Genomic DNA, 17,206 nt, shown 5'->3' on the forward strand with positions numbered 1-17,206 from the left:
TAAGTAGGTCAGGTAGTAAATAGATTGAATCAACCTTTTGTAATGGAACATGTCCTTTACCTTTTCAATATCACTAGGTGACCATGAGAGCTACAACAATGTGCTCAGAAAGTTCAAAGATAGAACAGGGCCAGCTCCTAGGGATAGCGTTTTGCAAATCGTGTTATTAAAGCAAGCTGCATGGTAGCCTGAAGGACTAGCAAGAAATCGCATCACTTCCTTTTCTATAGCCCACACACTACATTAGAGAAATTTGCCCTTAAGGCCAGAAAGCACATTCTGATTTTTCAAGTTAACACTGCAATCAATTCATTTTAAGGTTATAGATCTAAAGCAGTAATTTTAATCCAGAACTGAATGCAAGACGGTGAATGCAAAGAGTAAGTCTAAAATTTATCAGATCAGTTCGTTTCCATTTTTAGCAAAACCCACAATACAATCATACAAAATTTTATATGCAACATTCCAGTAATTTACAGTGATATGTAGGTTAATTAGACTCCATTCACCACTAGAAGAATGGGATGACCTATTTTAAAATTTGACTGCAATGCCTGCACCTTGCATCTCCTTTATGAATTAAAGATGTCTCAATACCAGCCAGTCACTCATTTGTTGTTATTAAATTTAAATTAAGCTCAAAGCCATATGAAAATATATTTTATTAAATTCTCTTTTAAGATACAGCTGCTTATTTGTTAGAATAAATTCAATTTCTGCAGATTATTGTAGTGCTAATTAACTCTTTGACACTGTTAATTGGGAATTTCTAAATCTACAAAGGAGCTTAGATTGTTCCACAGTGTTCAGTTCATCCTAACAAGTTCCACACTGCAGTAACCAATTATCAGATCTGTGGACAGATAGAAATATATGTAGTTATTTTCATTTACACAAGCTGAGACCCTGAAAGGAGAGGTTTATGGAATCTCCAGTGCATTGAGAAGTAGGGGGGGGGGGGAGAGATACATGAAGTGATTTACCTTTGTTTAATTTGTTTTGTTCCATAATGTTGTACTGAACTGGCGCAACCTCTTGTTTCTGCTGTGCAGATGGCTTCCAGTGTTTTTCATTTGAATCACCACTGCCACTGTTAACATTATTGCTGATGTTTGACTGGATGAGCTGAGTGGTGGCATAAGGTGTAGGCTGACCTGGTTGGCTGACATATCTTCCATCTTTTAGATTTGGGCTGTTGAAAGTTTTCATTTCATTGATTTTGTTGCTTAAGTCCACATCACCATAAACTGTTGACTCAGGCAGCATCAGGTTTGTTTGCTTGTTCTCCAGCTGATTGTTGTAATTTGCTATACAATCAGCTAACCACAGCAGGAAGGGAAAACGGAAAATTGTGTTCAGTTAGAAGACTATTTTTAGGTGCTTTTTGGTCTACGTGATTTGGCTTTCTGAAGCAGAAATAGTTAGGTGAACAGAAGCTAAATCAGAATGTTAGCTATAGTAAAATGGCAGCTTAGTTCCATAGGTCCAAAACTATAAGGTGTACCTTTCATATAGGAGTCCCCAACTCTTCTGCCTACATTTCTCTTTTTACACGGGTAATCTCCTTCTGCAAGGCCCTTGATGGCAGAATCTACTAATTGATCTTAAATTTATAGCTAAATACTGAGGAACGCGGGTGGCGCTGTGGGTTAAACCATAGAGCCTAGGACTTGCTGATCAGAAGGTCGGTGGTTCAAATCCCTGTGACGGGGTGAGCTCCCGTTGTTCGGTCCCTGCCCCTGCCAACCTAGCAGTTCAAAAGCATGTCAAAGTGCAAGTAGATAAATAGGTACCGCTCCGGCGGGAAGGTAAACGGCGTTTCCGTGTGCTGCTCTGGTTTGCCAGAAGCGGCTTAGTCATGCTGGCCACATGACCCGGAAGCTGTCTGCGGACAAGCGCCGGCTCCCTCGGCCTATAGAGCGAGATGAGCGTGCAACCCCAGAGTCGGTCACGACTGGACCTAATGGTCAGGGGTCCCTTTACCTTTACCTTACTGTTCTTGACTAAGTAGCATTTGTACCTGAATACCCACCTGCAGCACTTCACTGTACATTCCAGTGAAAGTTGTACTAGCTTGCTTATGAGTCACACAACATTTGATTCCATAAATAAAACTATGTGTTTGTGAGTACAAAAAGCAGAAGTGACTAGTTCTCCTGGAATCTTTATAGACACATGTTTGTGCCTGGGAATGGAATATGGGTGAGACAATGCTGTGGCTAACAGATCATAAAAGAGAAGGAATGAGACATTAAATAGATTAGTTTGTGAGTCATCTCCCTGAAAGATGCAGGAGTATGTTGGGACACCTGCAGCCTCTTTATATATTCTACAGGATGTTGGGTAAGGATTAATATAATCTAGAAACAATGACGAGGGGATTAAGCACCCAAAGGAGCTGTACTTGGACAGAAGGCAGGAACTCTCTCAAAAGGATCTAAATGTGTGGGTACAGTAGCATAAGTAATGGCAATAGGATAACTTTGAGCAGTAACATGCCCAGACGATATAGGCAGCAATAAACAAATAGGAAGGAAACCAATAAACAGGAAACAATACAAATTAAGTTCAAATTAAGTTATTTTAATAATAAACAAGATTTACCTGGGCGACTATATGTAGTGAGGTTGCTGTCACTGTTTCCAGTGCCTGATGTACAGCAGTTGATGGAGCAGTCGTTGTGATTATTCCCAGTGTTAGGCCATGTATCTGCAAGCCATGGCTGAGTGGCAGGTTCATTGATGTTTAAAAGGCCTGGCCTTCAAAACACAGAATTACTAATTATCATAAGATGTCATCTTAAAAGCAAAGTTCACATTCAAGTACTGAAAATCTGTCTGGTCTTTGACTGCAATTAAAGATTGATTGTACTGGAAATTTACTTATTCTTCCTAGTGATACTGGAAACATGAACAGTTGCTAAATGAAATTAGCTAGCAGAGTGAAAGCTTTAAATAAGCAACTATGTGCTGACTTCTATGGGCTTCCCTGTTCCTTCAGGTCTGCTGGAGAAGCCTTGTTAGGAGTCCCTTCATAACAACTTGTAACAACCTTTAGGTGTGGAGCAAAGATTACCCAAGCAGTGTTGCTGCAGATTTGGAATTAGCTGTGTATGAACATATATCAGGCGTATTTTACCATTCAGCTAAAAAGACTTTTAATGTTCTTAGGCATTTTACTAACTCTCTATCTATGGCTTTTGGTTAAAAAAATAATACATCTTTATTGGGTAAGAAAACAACTTAAGAGTTGAACCAACTCTTCCTCCCTTACAGTGGTACCTGGGTTGTCGAACTTAATCGGTTCTGAGAGTTCATTTGACTCCCAGAACAGTTCGAAAACCAAGGTGCAGCTTCCGATTGGCTGCAGGAGCTTCCTGCACTCAATCGGAAGCCGCATTGGACATTCGGCTTCCAAAAAAGTTCGCAAACCGGAACACTCACTTCCGGGTTTGCAGCATTCGGGAGCCAATTTGTTCAACAACTAAGCCATTCAACAAGGTACCACTGTATTAGTGTTTCTCACTCTTTTCCTTAATGCCCCCCAAGATAGCATTAAAAGCCTTTCTTCTATACAGAGATCCGTGGACATTTTCTAGGACCTTCTTTGTTACCCACTAATAAATTCATGGTGACGTTCCATTCCTGCCTTTCATAGTAGACTCCATTGCACCAACATAAAGTAGCTGGGTTTATGATTGGACAGCTGACAACATGCTTGTTACTCCTTTAAAATAAACCACTCCTAACAATTTTGTCATTAACAACATACATGTTTGATCTCCAAATAATCACACACACATATTTTATTTCACAGTGCAAGCACAACACTATCCTCCTTTTCTTTCCTACAGTGTTTATAACAAACACGCCGTATGACCTATTTGTGAAACTTTCCTCAATTTCATATTAGGCGGGCCATGCAGCATAGGGGACTGCTCTTTGACACATGGCCAAAGCTCCCTTTGGTATGCAGAAAAACTCCTGCAGTTCTTTGGATACAGGCCACATTTCCCTCCATTTCCAGCTTAGCTGAAATTCTTGGAAATTAAAGTTACAGAGAATATTAAAAAAACCTATAAATACTAAGCAAAAGTGTTTCTCATTATGCAAAGTACATTATGCTCAGTGAACTGGAATCAACTAATAGTTACAAATGCTTTCTGAATGAATTACTTGGAAAAATACCAATTTGATCAGAAAAAAAAGCTGCTAAGAAAATATTGTATTTTATTTAAGCATGGCATCTCCAGCTCTATTCCCTTTGTACAGCTGAGGGTATACCTAAAAGGTGGTGCAGAATGTTCCCTTTTTAACTGTCTTGCCTTAACTTGGGTGGAACTCATATTCATCTGGATCAACAGAAATAACTCAGAATAGCTCTAATCAGATGCAACATCAAAATGTTTTGGTAACGTGTGCAGAAGCCTGGAGTGAACTTAGGGCTTGTTCACTCTTCCTCTCTTCTCTTCATATGCTGTGAAAGCTGCCCTTTGTAGTTTGTGGAGAAATCACAATTTGGTGTTCTACTGAACAGGCATACAATGGTTTGTGCTTGTCCTGAAAACTACGGCAAAAAACTAGTTTGCCTTACCGGTATGTAGGAGGTTAAAAAGTGGGTAGGGGAGCTGAAACAACTCAGCTGTGGGAAGGGGAAAACTTACATTTCACTCCCTTTTGCCCTTTTAAAAGTGCTGTCTACTGTGCTTACCTCTTCCTTTTAAAAAAACCAAAAAACAAACCTATTTAAGACTTCCACTCCGCCCCCTGCATCAGGCATCCATCCTTCCTAAAATGATTTTAGCTAGCCATGTTTTTTAAAAGCAGCAGACCTCATTTTAGGGAACGTGCCCACCCCAATTAATCCAAATGTTTGGGGGTTTTTTGTCACAATCCAGTTTCCTGCAAGACATGGCATGGAGGGAGGGTGTACAAGGAAGCAAGAACATAATCCCAAGGCACATTCATATAGTAAGTAAACATGGTTTGTTATTATGTGTGAATCAGGCCAGTGTGAGTACAGGGACAGGTACTGCATAGCCCAGAAAGTGGCCATGGTTTCAGAGCTCTGCATAATTTGGTTCCTTGTTCACACACAAGATACACTAAACACCTTTTTTTAAAAAAACAACCTCATTTGGAAAAGAAGCAGAAGCCACTGTTTGACCTATTTGCTAATGTTAGCATTCTGTGTGACATAACTTTTCTTTCTTTGTATGTGGCTTGACTGCAGTTGCTATGCATCATTTTGGCTCTGCACCATCATCTGTATAGCCTGACTTGTATTTGACATGACAGTGATTGTATACCTCCGTATAGCTTTGTTTTAAAGGCACCTTGTTAAGAAGCAGCTGCTGTGCTGGGGAGTCGCTGCAGTTGCCTGGACAGCACTGGGGTAGCACAAGATGGCAATGAAGTCAGGGCCATGCAGACACACCAGTGTGAGTGCGCAACTGGCTCTGCTGATGTGTCCACACACACACCTGACCTCGCTGCCACCCAACGCCATCCAGGTAGAATTGCAGTGATATCAGTATTAATGAAACACTGACATTTGTTTGAGAAGAGAATCATTCCCAATTGACCAATTAACTAAAGACTTAGCTATAGTCTAAAGATGGAATTGCGTTCATTTCTCAGAACCCGGATTTATCTGTACTTTTAATTTGCAATTCCCAACCAGTAATGATCGCTATTCCGTTTTTGTTTTCTGTTTTTAAAAATCACCTAAGAGGCAGCTTTCTTTAAGCATGGTTTCCAATTTAAGGTTTTTCTCTTTGCTATCATTACTAAGTGTTTAATCTCCTTAAATGCCACAATTTAGCTACTTTAGCTCCCTTTAATCATCCCCTTATACAGCAAGAGTTTTAGTTTGAAGTCAAAGTGCTCCCTCTGCTGTTTGCATTCAGAGATGCAGCTTTACCCAACATATCCTGCAGTTCAGTCTGCATTTTGCATTATATGTAAGAAACCTGTATACAATCTTACCTGCCTCCACTGCTTACAGCTTCACCTCCTCTTTGATAGGTTACTAAAATATAAAAGGAAAATATATGGTGGTTAAGTTAATTCTCTGAATGTGCTTCTGTTGGATCCTAGAAAGAAAAATGCTGAAATGTGTTTATTTCCTTGTGGCTAGATTACTGTCTTTATAAGCAGTTCCTACCACCAACTCTATACAACCATACTGCCACCTAAAAGCCACTGGAGTTTTAGTTTATTTTTCAAAACATAAAATAGATATTGCTCGGAAGCAGTATTTTCTGATGGTGTGTGCTGTTGTTTACAAAATGGAATGTAAAACACAACAGATAGGTGTTTCCAAATATATTTATATTTTGGGAAGTATGTCATAAAGACTCGTGCCTGAAAATGCGTTTTAAACATGCCCAGACCCAAATACACTTGCTGTACTTCAGCTACCACCCCCAGGTTAAGCAAAGAGTTAAGAAGATTAACCTCAGTGCAAGTGGCGGTGGATTCCATAGCTATGCATTTCCCAAACTAGGAATGTGTTTTAAAAGGCAGCCAAATTCTGCTTGTTAGAAGAACTCCAAAGTGGGGGTCTGCAAGGCAGAGATAACCGCTTGCAGCGATTACAATAACAGGATTAAAATGTAGCAGCCAATGGTACATAGGCCTTTTGCTGAAAGTGTTGCTAAAGATGAGGGGTTGTTACCATTTAAATTCAGTGGAACTAAACTAGTTGGATTCTGAATTATGGAACAGTAAAGTTTTAAATTTTAAATACAGTCCGCATTTCAAATGACTCCTTGTCAAATTTCCCTGTTGTCTATTGTACAGCTATCATGTATTGTGCCAAGTATTGATTAAAATATTTTTGTCTTCACAGTTCTAAAAACTTGGCTCCTGCGAGAAATCTGACACCGAGCCTAAACATGCTTAAATTTAAGCTTGCAAATTAACTTAGCAACACTAATAATGTACATAAATTATTTTCTCTGTACAGCCCAGTTGTTAAAAACATGGATTCTGTATGAGGAAAATATCAGAATGTTTAAACTAATGCTGAAGCAAATTTCATATTAATATATGTTAAAAGTGAATGAGAAACAAGGACCAAAACTATTTTAAAAGTTGAAATAACAACTTATTAGAATTACAAAAGATTTTTATAATCATGAAGGAATTCATTCTTTTTTGAGAATGTGAAGTAATTTTCTCTCTCCATCAGCAATATTATTGAAATGTGATTAATCACAAAACAATCTGAGTACAGACTATGTCGTCCATTATAATGCTAATTAATAAATCATTAGAATGCCCGTTTACTTGCTAATAATATTAAATATTACAATCTTCGGCAGAAATGTACCGACAGAACAATGTTTAAATGGGAGTTTGGCATTTAACATATTTAAAATTGATTATTGGGGTCTAGATAACAAAGCTATCCTGTTAAGGCAAGGTGTTCCACCAATGCAGCAGGACTTCCTCTCCTCATTGTCCTCCCCCCAAATTTGCTCTGGAGGATTGGTGGGGAACATAGAACAGATTAGGGGGTGGCACTGGAGAAAGGAGAGCTAGGGAAAGTCATTGTGTCACTGGTAAAACTTCCTTTAATGTAACCCTTTGTCTATTTTTGGTATTCTTTTAAATAACCAAGAGTAACTGACAAGCATTTCATTCTCATGCTTTCATATCTGTATGGTATAAGGTATAATTATAATTATAATGCTAAGGTTCACACAGAATTCCAGGCTACACTCAACAGCATGTGTGCATTGCTTTCACGTTAATGGCATCTTCTATTAATGGCATTTCCTAAAGCATAGAGCTTTCCAATCTAAAGAGAAAAGTTTCAGCATAGACAAAGAACAAAGCTTTAGATATAGTCATGGGGTTGTATCCAACAGTACTGCTCAATGGATACTTTGCAATAATTTACCCCTTTCTTCTGTTGCCCCACATCCCCTAGAATGATCTCTTTGAGCATCCTCCAGAGCAGATTGGGAGTGGGGGGACATGAGGGGTGTGTGTGTGTGTGTGTTGGTGTTGTAAATAGCTTCATTCCTTGTTCTGATGACCGGAGTCTTACCCTCAGCTGAGCAACATGGAAGTCTTACTTACAGTTGGATACAACACATATAGACATCTCCCAATTTATAAAAATGAAATCCTTTGTTTGTCTTTCTATTTAAGTGTTAGGTAATGTTCCATTAAGAATCATTGGAAGGGAACACTGCTTGCTTTTATGCAGAGTCCTTTGTGCAGCTACGGCCCATTTTGGTAGAGCAGAACATTACAAACAACTATACAATATACAAAATTAGCAAAAGCAAAAAAAGCAAAAACCACCTAACCATGCTATAAATTAGCATAGAAGATGATAGGATCTCATGTAGTCTTCCAAAGGATATAAAACTCAAACTTTGGACAGCAGTGCGAGATCTGCCAAATTGGTAAAATTATACTAACAATAACGATACGTAACGAATACTACTCATACTACTCGCTGTGTAGTATTGTGCCTGGTTATATGAGGGAAGAAGAAAAAGAGACAGTGACACAGTATCACACAGGCGCATGCTAATCAGACAAGGGAAAAGTGCAAATATATACCTGTTGGTGTGAAGGTAAAAGACGGGACTGAAAAATCAAAACACAATAAAAACTGGTTATTAAGCTGAAGAAAGAAAAAGAGACCACACAACATTAGTATAAATCAGGGCAAGAACAGAACATAAAAGTAAGAGTAAATATGTCCAAGAGATACCAATATGTGAATAAAACAAAATTTGTTATTTAAAAAGGTGACTTGTCTCCACAGAAGAAGAATAACATTCTAGTATAGTGTGCTCTTGAGGGAAATAGTGTGTGGCTTAGCCTCTAAATGACCTTTTTAGTGCTTTATGTTTTGCTGCAAATCCATGTACAAACAAAAACCCTACACTATTTAATCATATATATATATATTAAAAAAGAAGAGTAATGGTTACTTTTTCCCAGTATCTTCAAGATATTGCTAGATTCTTATATTCACTGCATCATGCAAATGCTTGATAAAGTGGATCAATAAGGACACTTAAGCATTTAAGCAAAGAGTAAGCTATTTCTAGGAGTAACAAAGTATTATGAAAATGTGCTAATTTTCCATTACTTGCACCTTAAAAGTGTGTTGTGCTTTATTGTAACAGCTGCTCAATATTCACAGCCTTTTAAAAAAACTAACTGTAATGAATATAGAACACACAATAACTAGGATTTTTTTATTCTTCAGTTTTTGAGATGCTTTTGTTATTTCAACCTAATAATGTTAATCTGCCCTGTAGATTACCTGCTGTAGTAATCTTTCCTGACTCACGAGCCTATGAGTTTAAATAAAAAGTTTCAGAATATAATAATTCTCACAGGGGAAAAACCTTCATTTTCACAGCCCCTATAGATCTTAATTTAATCAATAAGGCCTCTAATCAAACAGCAGACCTCCAGTGCAACATCTACTCAGTCCCCCCTTCCCCCCAGCACACACTTCTCTCTTCTTTGAACAATAGAATATATTTTCTGTACTGCTAATGGGAAGAAGGAAGCCACGAAATGCTCCTTAATTCTGAGCAAAACAATGAAATGCAAGAAAAGCTTCACAATCGTTTCTAAATGTGTTTTGGCCTTGAAATTTAGGTTAGCAGGCGGACCACAAAGGGATGATGGAATGGCTGAGATATAGACACATCAACAGCCTTTTTCTCCCCTTTTTTCTTCCTATAGATCTGGGTTTTTTTTATATTAGGATCTAGGGTCCTTAAGTCTTTAAGGACATAGAAAAGCCTAATTTAGAACACACTGCATATGTGTCGCTGTTCTTATCAGGTCGCTTTATTTCTAGGAATATTGTGCTGGAGAAAAAAGGAAAGAAAAATCCAAACAATTTAAGCACTGGCCTTCATTTGCAGCAGTGCTATTTTTATCACAGGGATCCTATTGTGATCTCTTTCTGCTGCTTCTTTTCAGATAGTCAATGGAATTTAGTATCATTAAGAAAGGAAATACAGAGCCACAGTAATAAGGATTTCCACCAAACACACAAAGTAGTGCATTTTAAAACAGCGTTGCTTGTGAATGACTACATCAGCTCTACATCAATTTGCAACAACAAAGAAATAGAAAAAGATGAAAGGTTCTTGTCATTATTTTTCTGTGAACTAAATACTCAATATAATTTTGTTCTGTAAGAAAATAAACAAAAGTCAATCTAAGTGAAATCTTCATATCTCACACAAAAACTTAATTATCAAAGCTTAGTTGATAAAAATGCTTATTGTGCCCACTGGCGCTAATGCAATATGTATGTATGTGTGAATACAGAAATATTTTAACAGTTGTCAAAGCCTCAAGTTAGATGCTCAAAAAGGGGGGAAATGAATTAATGAAGTTCACTGATCCTCAGCTTTTATGGTGACATGTCTGACTTCATGCTCTGTATATTGACAGATTATTATTTTTAAATGATTTACATTTCCTTGAAGATGATGTTTCCCTTCAAGTGTGTTTAATAACCTTGTTTTGGTGAACCTTTACTAATGAATTCATTCTGAAAGTTAATAAAAAATTGCGGAGTCATTACAGACATTTGTCAGACACACAAGACTGAAAACAGCATAAAACAACAAAATATCAGATTTTTTAACATTCCATGCTGTGGATTTAGCTTCTTTTATATCCAACAGTATTAGTCTATTAGAAATGTTTATAAGAGATGGCATGGCACCATGCAATTAGTAAAGCTAAAAGAAAACTGGTTAAAACAGCACAAAGGCTTTCACTTAACTTTCCCAGAGGTGTATTAACAGACAGAAGTTAATTTCAGTCCCAGCTTCATTTTGTCTGCATGTGTTATTTATTGGACCACAATGATGCCACTAGTTGTTACTTCTATTTTGCTTTGGATCTTCCTGTTTTCAAGACTCTGCGTGCTTAGAGACACTGAGTTTCCTAAGTGTTCAAACCCACACTACTTTTGCTAAAGTTGTTTAAAAATGTTACCTTCATTTAATGACCATGTTCAGAACTTTGACTACTGAAAGATCTGTAGACCGTAAGCCCGCTGAACAAGGTCATTACTTTGTTGTGTCCAGTGGCTACCAGACAGTGCGAATAAAACCTGTTAAACATTAATAAGAAGGATCTGGATCATTTGTTGGATGAGGATATTAAGTATTCAAAAAGGCAAGGTGTTAAACAGCTTCCGATCTGTGGCTGATTGACCTCAGCTCTAAAAACCAAACTACATGAAAAAAACCAGTAATTACTGCCTATCTCTGTTTAACAAAGTGGTTACATTGCATCTTCAGGCATCCTTGGTTGCGACTGCACCTCTAGTCCAGGGGTTGTCAACATTTTGGGCTCTTTGGGCACATGTAGCACTCTGAAAAAAGGTTGTGCGTACCAGTCACAAAATCGCTGCTGTGGGGCATGAAAAAGGGAATAGTGGAGAAATAAGATTCTAAAATGGTTCCTCTTGTGTTTGCATGATCTTTAGACAGGATTTCCCCCAAGCCACCGTCAAATTGCATCTGTTTCCAAATCGCAGAAGCAGCACTTGTTACAAAACATGGATCTGTGGAGTGAATCCATATGCCATAGTATCTCTGGCATGTGCTATATAGGTGGTTTTTACAGTGCAATCCATTGATGATGGCTGGGATGCATCCCTTGTAAAAATCATGAGGATACATATTGGATACATATTTTTGTATCATGGTGGCACTGAAGAAGAAAAAGAAGAAGAGGAGTTTGGATTTGATATCCCGCATTTCACTCCCCTTTAGGAGTCTCAAAGTGGCTAACAATCTCCTTTCCCTTCCTCCCCCACAACAAACACTCTGTGAGGTGAATGGGGCTGAGAGACTTCAAAGAAGTGTAACTAGCCCAAGGTCACCCAGCAGCTGCATGTGGAGGAGCGGAGACGCGAACCCGGTTTCCCATATTGGAAGACTACCGCTCTTAACCACTACACCACACTGGCTTCTTTGATGCTTTTCTCCACCTGTACTTTCATCCATCTCCTATTTTTCTGTCTCTAGCAAGCCCATTTTCTGTAGCTTACTGCCTCCTCTTCTTCAGATAGGGTTGAGAAGAGAAATTGTGCAGAGGAACTAAACATTGTAGAGTGACTGAAGAGGAACTGCTCTGAGAACAAGAACAATAAAACCTTGTCCAGAGTTCCAATTTTTGTTTCAGTGGGTTCAGGTCCTCTTGTTGGTGACACAGAAGACTCTGACAGGCACACAAGGTGTCCACCTACAGGTGCTAGGTTGGAGACCTGAAGTATAGGCTCTTGCTGATCTGATTTTCACCATTAGCTATGGTACCGACAAATGGAAATCCATCTCATCATTAAGGTAAATGCACCCGTTTCATTACTTCTCAGAGATAATATTGTTGGCCCTGTGTGGCCCTGGGCTGAGGACTGGTTTTGCACAAACTTCTAGATACCAAATTAATACAACACAAGTAATGCTGGTAGATTCCATATTCTTAACAAATGAGTACATTTGTCATTAACAGAATCCAAGCTTGCCTGGTTTTAACCGTCCAGTGAGGTTTGGAAAACTAAGTACATACATTGCATCATCTGACTCTTCACATAGCAGTGGCACCCAGGAATATTTTGAGGACTTCCATTCAGTGAGAAGACTCTGACCTAATTCATCAATTTTAACTGTCATTCCTGCTTCACAATGTTGAGGCCAATAATATCTTCAACATGCAGCACTTGATGATTTCTAAAAGCTTCAGCTAAAACAGAAGCATCTTTTGAAACGCGTGAGGTGATCAGCACTGCCTTACAGGCAGAAATAAAGTTGCTATAAAGATTGACCTATACATTTATTAACTCTAGATTTAAAGATACCTATAAGATGTCTTCTCTCATCCATGCCATCACAGCCTGTCCAATTATCTAAAAGAACCTTCTATAAATTACATTGTGTGCTGAAATTAGGATAGGCAGGGTACATTCTTCATAACTGTTATGTAGTAATAAAAATCCCACAACCACCTAATACATGAAAGCATTTTTCAAGAAGTTTTAAAAATGTACAGTTTTAAAAGCTGTATTAAATGTCCCAGAATAGTTACTAACTTGGTTTTTCATTTATTGTTAACCAGTCTGTGTCTGACAGAGACTATGTGTGATATCCAACTAAATCATACTCAAAATAGACCCAATGAAAGATATGGGTCTCTTCTGAGTAAGGCCAATGCTTGCTATCACGTTATAAATTCAATTAAATAACAAATACTTCAGATTATAAAAGGGTACAAAAAATACCTTTTCTGATACCAGCATAAGTACTAGCGAGTCCATTGCGCTTCTTTCGATGACGGTATAACCAAATGCTGAAAACCATAAGGATAATCCAACAGGCAGCACCAATTCCAGCAATGAATGCTGGCTGTTTTACAACATCTGAAATCTGTTGGGCTAAACTGACTTGGTCTTCTGGCGACACAGGGTTTCCATGAGAATCTGAAGAAACATACCCAAAAGTTGAAAGTACAGATATGAGGCACTGATGTCATAGGATTTGAACGCTACATGATGGTTGAGCTTTTCCCCCATCAGATGAAGTCTAGAAAATAATTCTGCCATGTATTCAATTGGTTCTCCAGGATTCATTTCTGGGAGTGTGCATAGTTCCCTGTGGACACACTAATAAAAAAGCCATGCCTGTTTGGCTTGACACATAAACTTCATAGTACATTGAATATTCCACAATTTATAATCTTCAGCAAATAGATATTCACTGAACCTTATGAAGAACCTGATATGTATGCAATCTTCCTGTATCTCAGGGTTTTTATGTTCAGTTTAGCAACTATATCTCAGAATCCAACTCTTGGTGGGGAGAGCACTTACTATTTTATTCATTGAATTTATATACCGCCCTATACCCGGAGGTCTCAGAACAACACTTCTGAATTATAAAGTGTACAACATTAAAAACCCACCGACAATCTTTAGCTTGCTTATTGTAGGATAACAGCTATACAAATATACATGTATGCAACATACCCAAGCTAAAAACAGATATATACTCTCTGTAAATGTGCTTGGAATAACTCTGCTTGGAATTTTTTCAGGACTGTAACACAATCAATATAGAGTATTCAACATTTGTTATGTTCACAATAACTTAATGTGGAAACTGTATAAAAGATCACAATTGAACTCTAACAGTCACCCAGGGAACAAGGGGCAAAAAAGCCCCCTGCAACATCACCAGTGGGTCTCTGTACAGTCAGTCCAGTGCAGGGGTTGTGACTTTAAGCACAAAAGAACATCAGGGAGTACAGATACTTTCAGTTATTAGCAGATCATCATGAAAGGCATGCTAATTAGTTCACAAATCACACCTCATAATGGGAGCTGTTAGAGCAATAAAAGTTCAAGGAGAGTTGCTTGTATTCATTCTCTTGGGATGTCTAAGGCATGAATAATACACTTAACATTTATAATTATTTGAGTGAAGCTTCTCATAAATGCATGATGTGTATTCACACAGGTTAATATGTTTATGAGAAACATTAATTTATTGGCAAAATGAGGTGCCTCAAGACCTGTCTGGTGCACAAAACTGAAAGAGCCACAGGAAATCAATTGGCAATCAGTTATTTAATGCATCATCTACTATTCTCTATAGGTGCACCCAAATGTACATAATTTAGTGATGACCCAGCTACGGAAGGGTACTCACAGCATTTTTGGCAGAAGCACAATCGCCTCCCCAAGATTAGCCTCAGGGGAAACCAATCCTTCCAGTTTGCTGCTAAAAGACAATTTTCGCAGTATGCATAGGTTGGTGTTTGTGACAATACTGAAGTCACTTGGAGCAGTTCTTCCAGGTTTTTAAAAAGCAACTGTGTGTCATTTGAAATATAAGTGCCAAACAAAATTGTAATTAGATCAATGTGCAACACATTTCATTTAAAATGTTTTTGTGGGATTTGGGGGGTGGGTGCTTACATTTTTTTTAACAAATAGCAGCAGCCCACCTGAATATGATTTTAAGTGAGGTTTAGGTTAGGTTTATTAAATTTATATCACTTCCCATTAAGAAAAGTCACCAAACAATTTACAAGCAAGTTGTGTATTTTTTAAGTGAAAGGGTATGTACTACTCTATAAATAAAGACAGAAAGATAAGTATTTTTCAATGCCTTCACCACCACAGCAAAGACTCAACAATGAGCACACACTTGTGTCCCATTGTGTTAATCTGGAATCTTCTTCCACTTGTGTTCCAGCCATCTTCTAACCTGCTTCATTGCTTTCAGCTCCGCAATAGACCTGGGCTCAACAAACTGGAAGTGAGCACTTGTGCGCCACAGATCAGTCAGGGTTTCAAGCATCACCAGATCCATCAGCCAGAAGAGACCCCAGAACTGTCTGGAACACAACTCTGCCTCAATTTTAATAGGTCTCATGCCTCTCCAGAGGGAGAAAGTCCCTGACAATCTGAATTGAATTAAACAAGACACTGGGAGTTGTGTGATCAGCCTTCTAATATCTTTTTTACTTGTGCTGAAGTGGGGAAGTTGTTACCCTTCTATCAGGCTGTTTCCCCCGTAACACCAGTTTCTATGGGTGACTTACAATAAACAAGTAAAACAAACAAACAAATGGAAAACAAATAGCAAAACCATTAAAGATAAAGATACAGCATCAAAGCAACAAAACAGGACTTGTCTCATCCTCAAAATTGAAAGTAGATATAAAAAACAAAAGCCTAGACAAATAGGCTTAAAAGGCTTGGGTGTTTAAAAAAGGATTTTCTAGTGCCCTGAAAAGATCATAAAAATAGTGCATAGCAAGCCTCATTGGAGTGATCATTCCACTACTGAAGCCATTGCTGAAAAGGCCCTCTTCCCTGGTGGTTAATTGCCTCACTTCATTCTTCATGGTTTTACACAAAGCAGGGCCTATGAACAGGATCTTAAGGTTCAGCTACCGTATTTTTCGCTCTATAGGACGCACTTTTTCCCCTCCAAAAATGAAGGGGAAATGTGTGTGCGTCCTATGGAGCGAATGCAGGCTCCCTGGCTTCAGCGATAGCAAGGCAAAGCCTCCGAAGCCTGCGCTACAGAGGCTTCGCGTTGCTTCCGCTGAAGCCAGGAGAGTCTGCTCTTTGAGGCTGGCGGTGGGGAAAGCAGCGCTTCCCCCATCGCCAGCCCCAGAGGATGGGGGGCAGCAGGAAGGCGCGCGACGCCTTCCCGCTACTCTCCAACCCGGCTTTGAGGCTGGCTGGGGGGAAAGCAGCGCTTCCCCCATCGCCAGCCCCAGAGGATGGGGGGCAGCAGGAAGGCGCGCGACGCCTTCCCGCTACTCTCCAACCCGGCTTTGAGGCTGGCGGGGGGGAAAGCAGCGCTTCCCCCATCGCCAGCCCCAGAGGATGGGGGGCAGCAGGAAGGCGCGCAACGCCTTCCCGCTGCTCTCCAACCCGGCTTTGAGGCTGGCGGGGGGGAAAGCAGCGCTTCTCCCATCGCCAGCCCCAGAGGATGGGGGGCAGCAGGAAGGCGCGCAACGCCTTCCCGCTGCTCTCCAACCCGGCTTTGAGGCTGGCGGGGGGGAAAGCAGCGCTTCCCCCATCGCCAGCCCCAGAGGATGGGGGGGCAGCAGGAAGGCGCGCAACGCCTTCCCGCTGCTCTCCAACCCGGCTTTGAGGCTGGCGGGGGGGAAAGCAGCGCTTCCCCCATCGCCAGCCCCAGAGGATGGGGGGCAGCAGGAAGGCGCGCAACGCCTTCCCGCTGCTCTCCAACCCGGCTTTGAGGCTGGCGGGGGGGAAAGCAGCGCTTCCCCCATCGCCAGCCCCAGAGGATGGGGGGCAGCAGGAAGGCGCGCAACGCCTTCCCGCTACTCTCCAACCCTCCTGCGGGCTTTTGCGGGAGATGCGGGAATTCCCCCACCTCCCGCAAAAGCAGGCAAAAGCCGTGTGCTCTTTAAAGAGGCTCCGTGGCTTCTGCAGGCTTTTCTAGGAGGTGGGGGAATTCCACCTCCTAGAAAAGCCCGCAGGAGCCGCGCACCCTTTAAAGAGCGCGCGGCTCTTGGGGGCTTTTCCCCAAGGAGGGAGAAGGGACTGACTGGCTGAGTCAGTCCCTTCTCCCTCCTGCGGGCTTTTGCAGGAGATGGGGGAATTCCCCCACCTCCCGCAAAAGCAGGCAAAAGCCGTGCGCTCTTTAAAGGGG

At 40.2% G+C, this 17,206-nt stretch overlaps 1 protein-coding gene and 1 long non-coding RNA gene across 5 annotated transcripts in view; one reads left to right on the forward strand and one right to left on the reverse strand.

The window, feature by feature from the left end:
* Positions 1-17,206, forward strand: part of LOC309368109 — a 140,980-nt gene that overhangs the window by 63,897 nt on the left and 59,877 nt on the right. The gene's annotated exons all lie outside the window — the stretch shown is intronic.
* The window catches only part of ROBO1 (roundabout guidance receptor 1), a 559,072-nt gene that overhangs the window by 30,664 nt on the left and 511,202 nt on the right, over positions 1-17,206 (reverse strand). For 2 of the 4 annotated variants that reach the window (XM_081907819.1, XM_081907821.1), the window contains 5 exons: positions 13,294-13,491; positions 8,583-8,609; positions 5,988-6,030; positions 2,605-2,759; positions 984-1,319 (listed from right to left, as the gene is read on the reverse strand). In XM_081907819.1, the coding sequence (XP_081763945.1) occupies positions 984-1,319; positions 2,605-2,759; positions 5,988-6,030; positions 8,583-8,609; positions 13,294-13,491 (759 nt within the window). The remainder of the gene's footprint in view (positions 1-983; positions 1,320-2,604; positions 2,760-5,987; positions 6,031-8,582; positions 8,610-13,293; positions 13,492-17,206) is intronic. The other 2 variants (XM_081907820.1, XM_081907822.1) reach the window with 1 other exon arrangement.

This window comes from Podarcis melisellensis (genome assembly GCF_964234715.1).
Source record: "Podarcis melisellensis genome assembly, chromosome: 4".
Classification (NCBI taxonomy): Eukaryota; Metazoa; Chordata; class Lepidosauria; order Squamata; family Lacertidae; genus Podarcis; species Podarcis melisellensis.